The sequence below is a fragment of the Electrona antarctica genome (genome assembly GCF_951216825.1).
Source record: "Electrona antarctica genome assembly, chromosome: 9".
Taxonomy (NCBI): Eukaryota; Metazoa; Chordata; class Actinopteri; order Myctophiformes; family Myctophidae; genus Electrona; species Electrona antarctica.
This window is the reverse complement of record NC_136790.1, coordinates 2325675-2340984: the sequence shown is the minus strand read 5'-3', so window position 1 is coordinate 2340984 and position 15310 is coordinate 2325675. Positions and strand designations below refer to the sequence as shown.

The following is a 15310-nucleotide window of genomic DNA, read 5'->3' as shown; positions in this document are numbered from 1 at the left end:
GAAGTCCTCTTTTTAGGAGAAACCTGGTCAATGAAGTCCTCTGTATAGGAGAAACCTGGTCAATGCAGAACTCTGTATAGGAGAAACCTGGTCAATGCAGAACTCTTTATAGGGTTAGGGTTAGGAAACCTGGTCAATTAAGTACTCTTTATAGGGTGTTCTCTTATATATAGATGTTACTAACCTGGTCAATGAAGTCCTCTTTATAGGGTGTTCTCTTATATATAGATGAAACCTGGTCAATGAAGTACTCTTTATAGGGTTAGGGTTAGGGTTAGGAAACCTGGTCAATGAAGTCCTCTTTATAGGGTGTTCTCTTATATATAGATGAAACCTGGTCAATGAAGTACTCTTTATAGGGTTAGGGTTAGGGTTAGGAAACCTGGTCAATGAAGTACTCTTTATAGGGTGTTCTCTTATATATAGATGTTACTAACCTGGTCAATGAAGTCCTCTTTATAGGGTGTTCTCTTATATATAGATGTTACTGGTCAATGAAGTACTCTTTATAGGGTGTTCTCTTATATATAGATGTTACTGGTCAATGAAGTACTCTTTATAGGGTGTTCTCTGATATATAGATGTTACTAACCTGGTCAATGAAGTACTCTTTATAGGGTGTTCTCTGATATATAGATGTTACTAACCTGGTCAATGAAGTACTCTTTATAGGGTGTTCTCTGCAGGGGAAACCTGGTCAATGAAGTCCTCTTTATAGGGTGTTCTCTTATATATAGATGAAACCTGGTCAATGAAGTTCTTTATAGGGTGTTCTCTTACCTGGTCAATGAAGTACTCTTTATAGGGTGTTCTCTTACCTGGTCAATGAAGTTCTTTATAGGGTGTTCTCTTACCTGGTCAATGAAGTACTCTTTATAGGGTGTTCTCTTACCTGGTCAATGAAGTACTCTTTATAGGGTGTTCTCTTACCTGGTCAATGAAGTACTCTTTATAGGGTGTTCTCTTACCTGGTCAATGAAGTACTCTTTATAGGGTGTTCTCTTACCTGGTCAATGAAGTACTCTTTATAGGGTGTTCTCTTACCTGGTCAATGAAGTACTCTTTATAGGGTGTTCTCTTACCTGGTCAATGAAGTACTCTTTATAGGGTGTTCTCTTACCTGGTCAATGAAGTAGTCTTTATAGGGTGTTCTCTTACCTGGTCAATGAAGTACTCTTTATAGGGTGTTCTCTTACCTGGTCAATGAAGTACTCTTTATAGGGTGTTCTCTTATATATAGATGAAACCTGGTCAATGAAGTACTCTTTATAGGGTGTTCTCTTATATATAGATGAAACCTGGTCAATGAAGTCCTCTTTATAGGGTGTTCTCTTATATATAGATGAAACCTGGTCAATGAAGTACTCTTTATAGGGTGTTCTCTTATATATAGATGTTACCTGGTCAATGAAGTACTCTTTATAGGGTGTTCTCTTATATATAGATGTTACTGGTCAATGAAGTACTCTTTATAGGGTGTTCTCTTATATATACATGTTACTGGTCAATGAAGTACTCTTTATAGGGTGTTCTCTTATATATAGATGTTACTGGTCAATGAAGTACTCTTTATAGGGTGTTCTCTTATATATAGATGAAACCTGGTCAATGAAGTACTCTTTATAGGGTGTTCTCTTATATATAGATGTTACTGGTCAATGAAGTACTCTTTATAGGGTGTTCTCTTATATATAGATGTTACTGGTCAATTAAGTACTCTTTATAGGGTGTTCTCTTATATATAGATGTTACTGGTCAATGAAGTACTCTTTATAGGGTGTTCTCTTATATATAGATGTTACTGGTCAATGAAGTACTCTTTATAGGGTGTTCTCTTATATATAGATGTTACTGGTCAATGAAGTACTCTTTATAGGGTGTTCTCTTATATATAGATGTTACTGGTCAATGAAGTACTCTTTATAGGGTGTTCTCTTATATATAGATGTTACTTTAGATGAAACCTGGTCAATGAAGTACTCTTTATAGGGTGTTCTCTTATATATAGATGTTACTTGTGATGGCGTTGTACTGTTGTTGAGCAGTTCCATTCATTATGCTCGTGTTCTGCTTCAGTGCCCTTAATGAGATTGTGTTGTACCTCGTTGTGTTGAGGTAAAGCCTCAAGGAATTAAATACCTCCTTTACCCTTCAGTGTTTGGCTGTTTGCCAGAGTGTCCCTATTTGCATAAATAGTGAATATATATATAACATATCTACACCCCTGACTTGCCCAAAATAGGCACGTCAGGTTGAAGGTGCGTATGTCAGTGATTCCCAAAGTGGGGGCCGGGGACCCCTAGGGGGTCCTTGAGGGAGTTCCAGGGGGTCCTCGGCTAAATGATAGTTAGGAACCAAATGGACCCTTATGGGTCTGTAACTCAGAGAGTGTTCCATTTGTACACTCTGAGTTACATTAACTTTAATTTGATTTTACAATATACATTAGGGTCCCAGAGATAGAAATGCCATTAACCCATTTTGGGGCGGGAACCCCTTTTGGTGTTAGTATTATGTTATGCTTTAGCTATTGAAAAATAGAAGATCTACAAGCTCATAGTGCGCCACCGAGTGGCGCGCTACGAGCTTGTAGGTCTGCTATTTTTGAAAAATCGAAGAACGACTGACATAGAAACATAGCTTTTTCAGAAAACTGTCAGGATGTAGAAGACATTTTTAGAATCTGATCTCGGGTCAAAATGGGTTAAATAGGGGATCATAGCCTAATTCAGGTCAAACGGGGCCTTTTGAAATGAAAATGGTTCAGAATCACTTATGGGGGGTCCTTGGCATATATTTTCAAATGGCTAATGAGTATAATTTTGGGGGTCCTTGACATGAAAAAGGTTTGAGAACCACTGGTGTGTATGTGACTGACTTGTAGTCGTATGTTCATAATGTCTGTTACGATTCCTTTATGTGTCTAGGGGTACTTAAAGGATGCAACAGGGCTGGCAAGTGAATTCATGTTTATTCACACCATTTCAATAAGGCTTTATACAATAGACAGAGGGTATATATATACAATTAATACAATAGTATAGCATGAATATATATATATAGAATACGGCCATATATATATATCAACAACCTCCTGTCTAGACCAGGGGTTCTCAACCCGTGGGTCGCGACCCCTCGGGGGGTCGCCAAATTATTTTAGGGGGTCCCCAAATTATTTTCAAAAAAAAAAAAAAAATACGATTTTATTTTTATTTTTTTTTCACGATTTTTCAAAAATAGCAGACCTACAAGCTCGTTGTCTAGACTCTAGACAACCTGTAAGCGACTAATAACGGTAGTTTCTGGGTTTCCAACCAACTTAAAGTTTAGGGCTGAGCCCTCCCGAGCTGAGCCCGGTTACAAGATCAACTTAAAGATTATTTACTTTATATAATGAAAACAAAAAAGGCTGTATGGGGCAACTCAGAGAAAACAACAAAACAGACTATACCTATCCTAATGGAAACAGAACCCTCTAACTAATCAACAGAAAAAGAAGGGTTACAAATTATCAACCTATCTAAACTCTCTACTCTTTCTAGTCCTAACCAAAATACAAACTGTTTACAAATGCATTATATTCTCGCCAACAGATACAGACTACATCAGTGAGGAGGAGCAGCGGAAAGTGGAGCGGATGTTGTCGTTCCTCACAGAGGAGTCCAAGCAGGCTGCCGCCAGCACCGCTGTAAGTACATACTATTCTAACGTTACTGCCTGATTTGATGATATTGCGATATTATCTCCACTAGAAACTGAAACGTGACCTGGTTTTCCTTTGTGCGCTGAGTAAGCAATGATCATCACAGTCAATGAAGCCCATTGGAAAAAATGCTGCGTCAACGACCTGATACTTTGGTTTGGTTTGTGTGATGTCTGGAAGGCATCCTTTTTCAGGGTGAAAGGGTTCTTGTGTGCCGGAGGTAATGTCACACTGTAGTACAGTATACCACAGAACCTCTAAAGCATGTCAAACTCAAGGCCCGGGGGCCAAATCAGGCCTGTGAATGAATTATCTTTTGCCCGCGGGATGATATTTAATTAGTAGTAGAACTGGCCCTCTGGTATATTGCACGGACCACCATAATACTACAAGTCCCACAATGCACTGCGAGTGCATTGGCACATATCACATACTATGAAAGCAGTGCTTGGTGAGGATCATAGAACAGGAAACTGAGATTAATAATAATCCATTTTCAGTTTTAAATGCATTTACTTTTTTGCTGTTTGCCTGGGACGTCCTCATGACCGCGGTGCCCGTGTGTTGAAACACAGTCCGGCCCTCGACTCGTACCAATTTCTTTATTTTGGCCCACTGTGTATTTGAGTTTGACATCCCTGCTCTAAAGGAGTGGTTACAACACCGTAACCACTTCACAATTCGCTCTTCGCTAAGTCCCACCCAAGCCCGTTCTTGGCCAATGCCACGTTAGCGACGGTTACTATGTTAGGATCCTGGTCACGCTTTCAATGCTGGTCAAAATGTTTAAGCAGTGTCAATAAATATATTTGCTGTACAGCATGTGTGGACCTCAGAAAGAGGGTTTGTTTTCTTACCTTGTTGTGAGCAAACTAGTCCATTCCATGAATTATTTCGCTCCGTTGTGCAGTTTAATAGTACATATTAGAAATAAAAATAGGCTCTCATTGACTTCCATTGTAACGGGGAAACAGCTCTCAAAGTCACTCTTTTAGAACACTAAGCTGATTCTGACCGTTTATGACATCAGGAAAACTCATGCGGTTATATTTTTAATAAAAAATGTCAAGGTTGTCTTGTTTTTGTTTTGACTTCAGTGTTGCCACATTGTGTGAGAGAAATAAGCCAACCCACCTCCAAAAACAAGCCAACTCTTAAAGCCAAATCAAGAAAAACAAGCCAAAACAAACACAATAATATGACCATATATAATCATAATAAAAAGATTGTATGCATTTATCATTATAAATACTATGTAGGCATATGTCTATGATAATTCATGTTTTGGTAATGTATTACATACACTAATTATTAGCCTTAAGCCAAAAGTAGCGGGAAATAAGCAGACCTGGCAACCCTGACAAGTTTGTGTGGTAAGAAGTTCCGGTTTGCCTACAAAACGATCTGATTGGTCCAAATCTGTACACCCACTTCTGAAGTAGCCTGGTTAATAAACCAGACCGAATCAGCCGTTGGCAAAAAAAAGTTGCCTACCAGCGGATTACGGTCTGGCGAGGCTCAGTAGCACGGCTCTTTCCTACAGCAGAGAACAGGTCGGACCAATCGGGACACGGTATGCAATATAGGCGGGCTTTGGTACAGTGACGTTCAATGCTTGAGACCTTTGACTGACAGTAGCTCTGACCAATTGCGTCAAAGAGAAAATGTTCCCCGGGAAATGAAATCCAAGTGGAGCCAGCCCAGACTGATATACCGCGACAGTGTTGTGTGATATTAGTCTGGCTTATTAGCCAGGCTACTTCTGAAGTAGCCTCGGTCTCAGGCCGTTGGATGTAAACATTAAACAAATGTATTTGATCTCGTCCACTTGTCGCAAACACCATACACAATTTTGGACGTGTTTGAGGGAGACACTTTAGGAGAAATGTCTGGGACTGCAGCTGGGTGCATCTCAAACAGCATGGCGACTTGTTTACAAACGAGAGTTGGGAAAACCAGAACCGCTTCACACCAAAATAGTTACTTTATAAATCTATCAAAAGACGAAAATAAAACGAGTTTTCCTGATGTCATAAACTGATTCATGGAATGGACTAGTTTGCTCATAACAAGGTAAGAAAACAAACCATCTTTCTGAGGTCCACACATGCTGTACAGCAAATATATTTATTGACACTGCTGAAACATTTTGACCAGCATTGAAAGCGTGACCAGGATCCTAACATAGTAACCGTCGCTAACGTGGTATTGGCCAAGAACGGGCTTGGGTGGGACTTAGCGAAGAGCGAATTTGGTCCACTAATACATTTCTATGAATTATACTGATTTTTTTTTTTTCTTCTTCTTTTTATTGAACAGTCAGATACAGTAAAGTTCCTCATTTTGCTATGTGTACTGTGTGGCACCGTGTGGTACTGTGTGGGTCAGTACCCCATTTGTCAGAAAAGGGCTGAAGAAATTCTGTCGCTGGGGAACCGTGGGTGGTACCGTATGGAAGCAGGGAGAAAAAAGTCAGAAACCCCCAAACTTGAACTTGAGCCTTAATTGTGTGAGTGGAGATATTGTGTGAGTGGAGATATTGTGTGAGTGGAGATATTGTGTGAGTGGAGATATTGTGTGAGTGGAGATATTGTGAGAGTGGAGATATTGTGTGAGTGGAGATATTGTGAGAGTGGAGATATTGTGAGAGTGGAGATATTGTGAGAGTGGAGATATTGTGAGAGTGGAGATATTGTGTGAGTGGAGATATTGTGTGAGTGGAGATATTGTGTGAGTGGAGATATTGTGTGAGTGGAGATATTGTGCGAGTGGAGATATTGTGCGAGTGGAGATATTGTGCGAGTGGAGATATTGTGCGAGTGGAGATATTGTGCGAGTGGAGATATTGTGCGAGTGGAGATAATTGTGTGAGTGGAGATAATAGGCCTATCTCACAGCCCGTTTTTCACGCCCACTTCCGGTAAATAGTGGTGACTTTAACATGAGCATTTACACGTTTTTTTCTCTGGAGAATCTAAGTACATTTTCTAATGTAAAAATGTGACAGACCAATATTATTATGAAGCAAACAATATGGTAAATCAGCTCGAACAGATAGAACAAACCTTACCTTGAGAAAACAAAAGTTGTAGACTTCTTAAATTACCTCTGTTAACATTAAGCGTCTATGGAGTGACGTCACGCTATCACCACTAACCCCGAAAGGGGGCGTATTAAGGGGGGCGGGGAAATTCTGTGAGATAGGCTTATCGTGTGAGTGGAGATATTGAAGTTGGCAACTCGGACACAATGACAACGTTGGCCTTGAGGGTAAACCTGGATGCCGCAGTGCATTTCCTCCCACCCCTTCCTCACTACTACCCCTTCTTCACCCCCCCCCCCCCCCTCCTCCTCCATTCTTTTCTCTGCAGTCTGCAGTGGCAAGTTGGCAACCCGATCCGTTTGACCCCCCCCCCCTCCCCCCATACTCAACCACAGAAGCAATTTAGTCAGACAAATGGTTTACAATGGAGAGCAAGGGGAAGGAAGGAAGTTGGGTTAGGAATAAAGCCACAGTAGAGCTGTGAGTCATTATAGATATGTTTTATTTATGAATTATCTTGTTTTTCTTTCTTTTCTTTAGAGGGGGGGGTCGTGCCTTATCCAATTTTGCTGTGTCATGCTTCACCAGTACGCCTACGACATTGTAGAGAGAACATTCATTTCTGACCTACTGGCACCTGTGCAGACTCTGGTCCATAGCTTCATTAGAGCTATGGAACTGTTCTCTTCCTGTGCCAGAAGGTAGCTCTGGTCCATAGCTTCATTAGAGCTATGGAACTGTTCTCTGTGCCAGAAGGTAGCTCTGGTCCATAGCTTCATTAGAGCTATGGAACTGTTCTCTGACTTGTGCCAGAAGGTAGCTCTGGTCCAAAGCTTCATTAGAGCTATGGAACTGTTCTCTTCCTGTGCCAGAAGGTAGCTCTGGTCCATAGCTTCATTAGAGCTATGGAACTGTTCTCTTCTTGTGCCAGAAGGTAGCTCTGGTCCATAGCTTCATTAGAGCTATGGAACTGTTCTCTTGTGCCAGAAGGTAGCTCTGGTCCATAGCTTCATTAGAGCTATGGAACTGTTCTCTGTGCCAGAAGGTAGCTCTGGTCCATAGCTTCATTAGAGCTATGGAACTGTTCTCTGTGCCAGAAGGTAGCTCTGGTCCATAGCTTCATTAGAGCTATGGAACTGTTCTCTTCCTGTGCCAGAAGGTAGCTCTGGTCCATAGCTTCATTAGAGCTATGGAACTGTTCTCTTCCTGTGCCAGAAGGTAGCTCTGGTCCATAGCTTCATTAGAGCTATGGAACTGTTCTCTGTGCCAGAAGGTAGCTCTGGTCCATAGCTTCATTAGAGCTATGGAACTGTTCTCTGACTTGTGCCAGAAGGTAGCTCTGCTCCATAGCTTCATTAGAGCTATGGAACTGTTCTCTGTGCCAGAAGGTAGCTCTGGTCCATAGCTTAATTAGAGCTATGGAACTGTTCTCTTCCTACGCTCGCATAAATGCAGACCCTACGGAGCCCCTGAATGGCCATGCATTCAAAATATATTTTATCTTGTATTATAATAATTATCTCGTACAAGATATTATCTTGTACGTACAAGATAAAATATATTTTGAATGCATGGCCATTCAGGGGCTCCGTACAGACCAGCCTCGTCTGTAGCGTAAATATAAAAGATGTTTAACCTACTCACCAATACAAAGGTGGTTTGTGTAATTAGAAAGCCCACTTTCCTTAGTGGACGCACTCTGAGCCCCTCTGAGGAAAATCTTGTCTATGAGATTTTTCTCTTGGCAATATCGGCAGAGGGCGCAGTGGAGTAACTAAAGGTTATCGGCAGAGGGCGCAGTGGAGTAACTAAAGGTTACTCCAGAGGGCGCAGTGGAGTAACTAAAGGCAGAGGGCGCAGTGGAGTAACTAAAGGTTAGGTGGAAAAACAATCCCTTTCTGGCCAAAAAGTGCATGTTCTACTTGTGGTAACTAGGGGGCTCAGAGTGTACTTGTGGTAACTAGGGGGCTCAGAGTGTACTTGTGGTAACTAGGGGGCTCAGAGTGTACTTGTGGTAACTAGGGGGCTCAGAGTGTACTTGTGGTAACTAGGGGGCTCAGAGTGTACTTGTGGTAACTAGGGGGCTCAGAGTGTACTTGTGGTAACTAGGGGGCTCAGAGTGTACTTGTGGTAACTAGGGGGCTCAGAGTGTACTTGTGGTAACTAGGGGGCTCAGAGTGTACTTGTGGTAACTAGGGGGCTCAGAGTGTACTTGTGGTAGGGGGCTCAGAGTGTACTTGTGGTAACTAGGGGGCTCAGAGTGTACTTGTGGTAGGGGGCTCAGAGTGTACTTGTGGTAACTAGGGGGCCCAGAGTGTACTTGTGGTAGGGGGCCCAGAGTGTACTTGTGGTAGGGGGCCCAGAGTGTACTTGTGGTAGGGGGCCCAGAGTGTACTTGTGGTAGGGGGCTCAGAGTGTACTTGTGGTAGGGGGCCCAGAGTGTACTTGTGGTAGGGGGCCCAGAGTGCATCCACTAAGCAAAGTAGGCTTTCTAATTACCACAAACCGCCTTTGTATTGGCGAGTAGGTACGGTAAAACATGGAGATGGCTGGGATGCATTTTGTATAATATCGTCGGTTGCAGGGCACTATGTATGAATAGAAGGCGGTATTGTGCTGGGATAAGGAGGCCAAATTGAGAAGGAGTGAAGTGAGTTCTTTGGTGGTTCCATTTCCACTAAAACCACTAATGGCTCAGTGGAATGGGCACAGCACTCTCCTGCTCTTTGAGGAAGGTAATTGCACACTCTCTACGGCCAGCTGCAATTTCCCTCCATATCGCCTCGTGATTGGAAAGAAGGCACGGAAAGCGATGGCTATACGGCTACGGATTACTCCACTTTATTGTCTTTCATACTGTACCTTATCATACTGTACCTTACTATGGATTGTTAAAGATTGGACAGAGAGGCCACGCTGTTACTCGTCTTGTTTCTGTGCACTACCTTTTCTCCCATTCTTTCTATGTGACTGACAGGCAAGCAGCAGTAGCTTAACCCAGTCTGGGCGGGAACCCCTTTTGGTGTTAGCATTATGTTATGCTTTAGCTATTGAAAAAATAGCAGATCTACAAGCTCGTAGCGCGCCACCGAGTGGCGCGCTATGAGCTTGTAGGTCTGCTATTTTTTGAAAAATCGAAGAACCACTGACATAGAAACATAGCTTTTTCAGAAAACTGTCAGGATGTAGAAGACATTTTTAGAAACTGATCTCAATCAATCAATCAATCTTTATTTGTCACATACATATTTAAAAACGTATCTTTAAAATGCAGTGAAATGTACGTAGGTCAGCCCCACAGAAGTGAGCAGTAAAACAGGACAAGAGGACAAAAGCTAAAAAAAAATCCTACCATTTAAAACACTTCCATCCCTAAAAAGCAAGACTATAATAAATAATTAAGTTAGACTACAATACTAATAATGTCCATTTGTGTCATGTCCATGTGAAGTCCCTGTGAAGGAAGGGGGGGGGGGGGGGGGGGTGTATACGATGCGCATACGATCTCAGGTCAAAATGGGATAAACACAATCATAAAGAAATGAGGCCCATCGTGAGTCAGTGGATGTCTGTGCGTGTCTGTCTGTGCGTGTCTGCTGCTCAGTCTACATGTTCAGCCCAGATAAAGTGATTACAGACCCCGCAGCAGCAAAGCTGGAGTGAAATGATGCCGTCGGCTCCACTCAGCCTGTGGTTCCTAGGATAGAGGCTAGAGATTAGATTTGTGCCACCTGCATATGTGCAACATTTTATAGGTACATGAATGAATTTGACACTGGAAATGATACCGAGTGCACATAATGCCTTATTGGCTTTGTGTCACAAAGCTGGCGAGTCATGCAGACTGCATTAGACCTATCTCCATAACATTACAACGTAATTAGTATGATCATTATTGTATTACCTTTTCAATTATCTGGCCTCCATCAGTCTGTATACACAGCTAATGAGGTTAACCCAGTTTGACCTGAGATCAGATTCTAAAAATGTCTTCTACATCCTGAAAGTTTTCTGAAAAAGCTATGTTTCTATGTCAGTCGTTCTTCGATTTTTCAAAAATAGCAGACCTACAAGCTCATAGCGCGCCACTCGGTGGCGCGCTATGAGCTTGTAGATCTGCTATTTTTCAATAGCTAAAGCATAACATAATGCTAACACCAAAAGGGGTTCCCGCTAAAAATGGGTTAAGAGGCATTGTAGTATTAGTAGTAGTATTATTATTACTAATTGTGATGTACAGTATGATTCTGCCTTATGCTTTGCAATTCAATGCTACACATACCATCGATTCTATTCAACTTGCAAATCAAATCTACAAATCTACCAATACCGTACACGTGATCGGATATCGGGGCCGATCACGTCATTTTCAAATGATCAGAATCGGATCAATATTATATCCATAATTATGATATTAGACTGGATATTGTCTGTGATTTTGGATATTGTACTATTGTGATATGGCATAAACGTGTTCTATAAAAATATAAATATCGGTAGATATAGGCATCGGCAGATACTCAATCAAATGATCGGAATCCCTGTATACCTTCAATGGTTTTGCCACAGCTAATATACAAACACTTGACATGCCACAGCTAATATACAAACACTTGACACGCCACAGCTAATATACAAACACTTGACATGCCACAGCTAATATACAAACACTTGACATGCCACAGCTAATATACAAACACTTGACATGCCACAGCTAATGTACAAACACTTGACATGCCACAGCTAATATACAAACACTTGACACGCCACAGCTAATATACAAACACTTGACACGCCACAGCTAATATACAAACACTTGACACGCCACAGCTAATATACAAACACTTGACACGCCACAGCTAATATACAAACACTTGACACGCCACAGCTAATATACAAACACTTGACATGCCACAGCTAATATACAAACACTTGACATGCCACAGCTAATATACAAACACTTGACATGCCACAGCTAATATACAAACACTTGACACGCCACAGCTAATATACAAACACTTGACATGCCACAGCTAATGTACAAACACTTGACATGCCACAGCTAATATACAAACACTTGACATGCCACAGCTAATATACAAACACGTGTACTACAAGTTGGAGCATTGCTTGACATCCTACAAAGGCAGTGCAGTATGTCTAATTTAAAAGAACAGTCTTTATAGTAAATAATGCATATGTGTAAAATGGATTAAGTAAAATTTGATTAATCCATTAATCAAAGTCAAAGTCGTACGATTTGTCACACACGTTACCGCAGTGAAATTAGTTCTCCGCATTTGACCCATCTCTTGGAGCGGTGAGCGGTGAGCGGTCATGTCGGGTGGCTATTAAAAGGTAGTGTTAAAACTACTGTACAATATGCTGTTATGTACATTATGCATGTACATACATATGTATCTATATGTCAGCCATCGCCAGTGTGTGTTGGCAACATAAAAATATAACGGGTCAACAAGAAAGATGTCATCTCATCTTCCCCCATACCCAATGTAAGCAGATTGTATGTTTTTAACAGAAACATAATTACTCTAGAAAAAGTGCCCCTCGGGGCACAGGTCTCCACCAGGGCAGGTCAGGTTGTGGCCTCCTGGTGGCGCTATAATAGGCCAATGTGAAAAGGGTGACATTTCTTCTTACGCATTGGATGGCAATTGGATGATTTGAGTCATTTTGTTCCAAAAAATGTGTTTTGCAAAAATGCACCTGTTGGTGGCGCCATAACAGGCCAATGTGAAAGGGGTGAGATATATTCCTCAGCCTAGTAGGAAAGTCCCTGAAAGATTTCACGTAAATTGCACGCTCCGTTCATGATTTGAGGCTTTTTGTTCAAAACGGGCCAATCCTGCAAACTTTGAAAGCCAATGTTGGGAGCACCTGTTGCCCCCCCCCCCCCCCCCCCCCCATTTTAGTGGATGAGACCGAAAATCTTAAACTGTGAATTGATTGATTGAAATATGTATTAACAGTTTGCAGAATTACAGTACATTTCAAGCACAAACTCAATACAAAGGCTGTTAACTGTGAGTGGACAACCCAATTAAGCATTACACTTGTTTACAGGGGAACAACTCAACTCTTGTTCCCCTGAACTCAATCCGTCCAATTCTAACCAAAGATTATGTTTTTGACGGCCCATCACGATCCCGTCGCTAGTCGCGTTAGAATTAATCAAACCTCCCGTTGTTGTCGATCGCCTCGGGGTGTTTTGGCTACATTTAGCTACTTCAGCTACATCCACGTATACGCTGTTGCGAGGATGAGCCAAAAAAGTTGAGAACCCCTGCATGGTCTAACAAAACACAGAAAAGTAATCCCGTGTGGCAGAATATGTTGTAACAGCAGCCTGGTGACAGGTGGTGCTCGGTGCTTATTTGTCTCATGGTAGCCAGGTGGAATCTGTTCATAAATCTGGTGGCATTGATACCCCGGTAGCACTTTGCCTGGCTGTGTCCACTGCAGCAGTGTGAACAGATTGTGGCTGCGGTGATGGAGTGTCCTTCTCTCCTCTCAGCGTTGACTCCAAAGCTCACCTCCAACGTGCTAGACCATCTGCACCACTCTGTGATCGGCTTTCTGATCAGTCTCTATCAGATCAGACTCTATAACTCCAGAGACGTTCATAGGGCTGGCCCACTGATGCGGTCCAGCCAAATACGGCTATGCTGTAGGAGAAGATTAAATCATTGGATTAATTATGGACGCTTCCAAGGTATTTGAACTGTGTTACAGTGGGCACTGTTGCCTCTGCTGGATGGTGACTTGTGGAGGCTGAGTTGGAGCTACTGGTGTTCACTGGCTCAGGCCACACACACACACTGTTGTTCCCTGGCTCAGGCCACACACACACTGGTGTTCCCTGGCTCAGGCCACACACACATATCACTGGTGTTCACTGGCTCAGGCCACACACACATATCCAATGTCTCTTACTCGCACACAGATGAATACCTTCGCACAAACATACTCAAACACATACAGACAAACACACAAACTCCATCTCTCTCTCGCGCGCGCACGCACACGCACGCACGCACGCACGCACGCACGCACGCACGCACGCACGCACGCACACATACATACATACATACATACATACACACACACTCTCTCTGTTTTGCTGGCTCGGTCCAACACAACAGCTTGTGATGTCTAGGAGACCAGAGCCCACAGTGCCAGTCCTTCAAACTCAAACTAAATACAGGGGACAGGGAGATGCGGGGAGAGAGAGGCACAGATGGAGAGATAAAGAGAATGATGAATTAATACATCTGTTTGATAATTAAAATATAACAGAATGAAAGCACAATAAAGCCCAAGGGCTTATTTCCATTGTGTACTCAGTATAATACATTATAACACCACAAGATAAGCACAAAACAACAAGACAGTAAAACAAAGACAATCACAGCCAACATAGAAATGGCAGGCAGCGTGGTAGCTATGTCAACATGCTCATGGTAGCTATGTCAACATGCTCATGGTAGCTATGTCAACATGCTCATGGTAGCTATGTCAACATGCTCATGGTAGTTATGTCAACATGCTCATGGTAGCTATGTCAACATGCTCATGGTAGCCATGTCAACATGCTCATGGTAGCTATGTCAACATGCTCATGGTAGCTATGTCAACATGCTCATGGTAGCTATGTCAACATGCTCATGGTAGCTATGTCAACATGCTCATGGTAGCTATGTCAACATGCTCATGGTAGCCATGTCAACATGCTCATGGTAGCCATGTCAACATGCTCATGGTAGCCATGTCAACATGCTCATGGTAGCCATGTCAACATGCTCATGGTAGCCATGTCAACATGCTCATGGTAGGCAGCGTGGTAGCTATGTCAACATGCTCATGGTAGCTATGTCTACATGCTCATGGTAGCTATGTCTACATGCTCATGGTAGCTATGTCAACATGCTCATGGTAGGCAGCTCATGGCAGGCAGCGTGGTAGCTATGTCAACATGCTCATGGCAGGCAGCTCATGGCAGGCAGCGTGGTAGCTATGTCAACATGCTTGCTGGATGCAGCGTGGTAGCTATGTCAACATGCTTGCTGGATGCAGCGTGGTAGCTATGTCAACATGCTTGCTGGATGCAGCGTCGTAGCTATGTCAACATGCTTGCTGGATGCAGCGTGGTAGCTATGTCAACATGCTTGCTGGATGCAGCGTGGTAGCGATGTCAACATGCTTGCTGGATGCAGCGTGGTAGCTATGTCAACATGCTCATGGTAGCCATGTCAACATGCTCATGGTAGCCATGTCAACATGCTCATGGTAGCCATGTCAACATGCTCATGGTAGCCATGTCAACATGCTCATGGTAGCCATGTCAACATGCTCATGGTAGCCATGTCAACATGCTCATGGTAGCCATGTCAACATGCTCATGGTAGCCATGTCAACATGCTCATGGTAGCCATGTCAACATGCTCATGGTAGCCATGTCAACATGCTCATGGTAACTATGTCAACATGCTCATGGTAGCCATGTCAACATGCTCATGGTAGCTATGTCAACATGCTCATGGTAA

At 42.6% G+C, this 15310-nt stretch overlaps 1 protein-coding gene across 1 annotated transcript in view; it reads left to right on the top strand.

The window, feature by feature from the left end:
* Positions 1 to 15310, top strand: part of rnf123 (ring finger protein 123) — a 411050-nt gene that overhangs the window by 352908 nt on the left and 42832 nt on the right. Inside the window, exon 37 of the mRNA XM_079509716.1 lies at positions 3594 to 3688. Within this exon, the coding sequence (XP_079365842.1) occupies positions 3594 to 3688 (95 nt within the window). The remainder of the gene's footprint in view (positions 1 to 3593; positions 3689 to 15310) is intronic.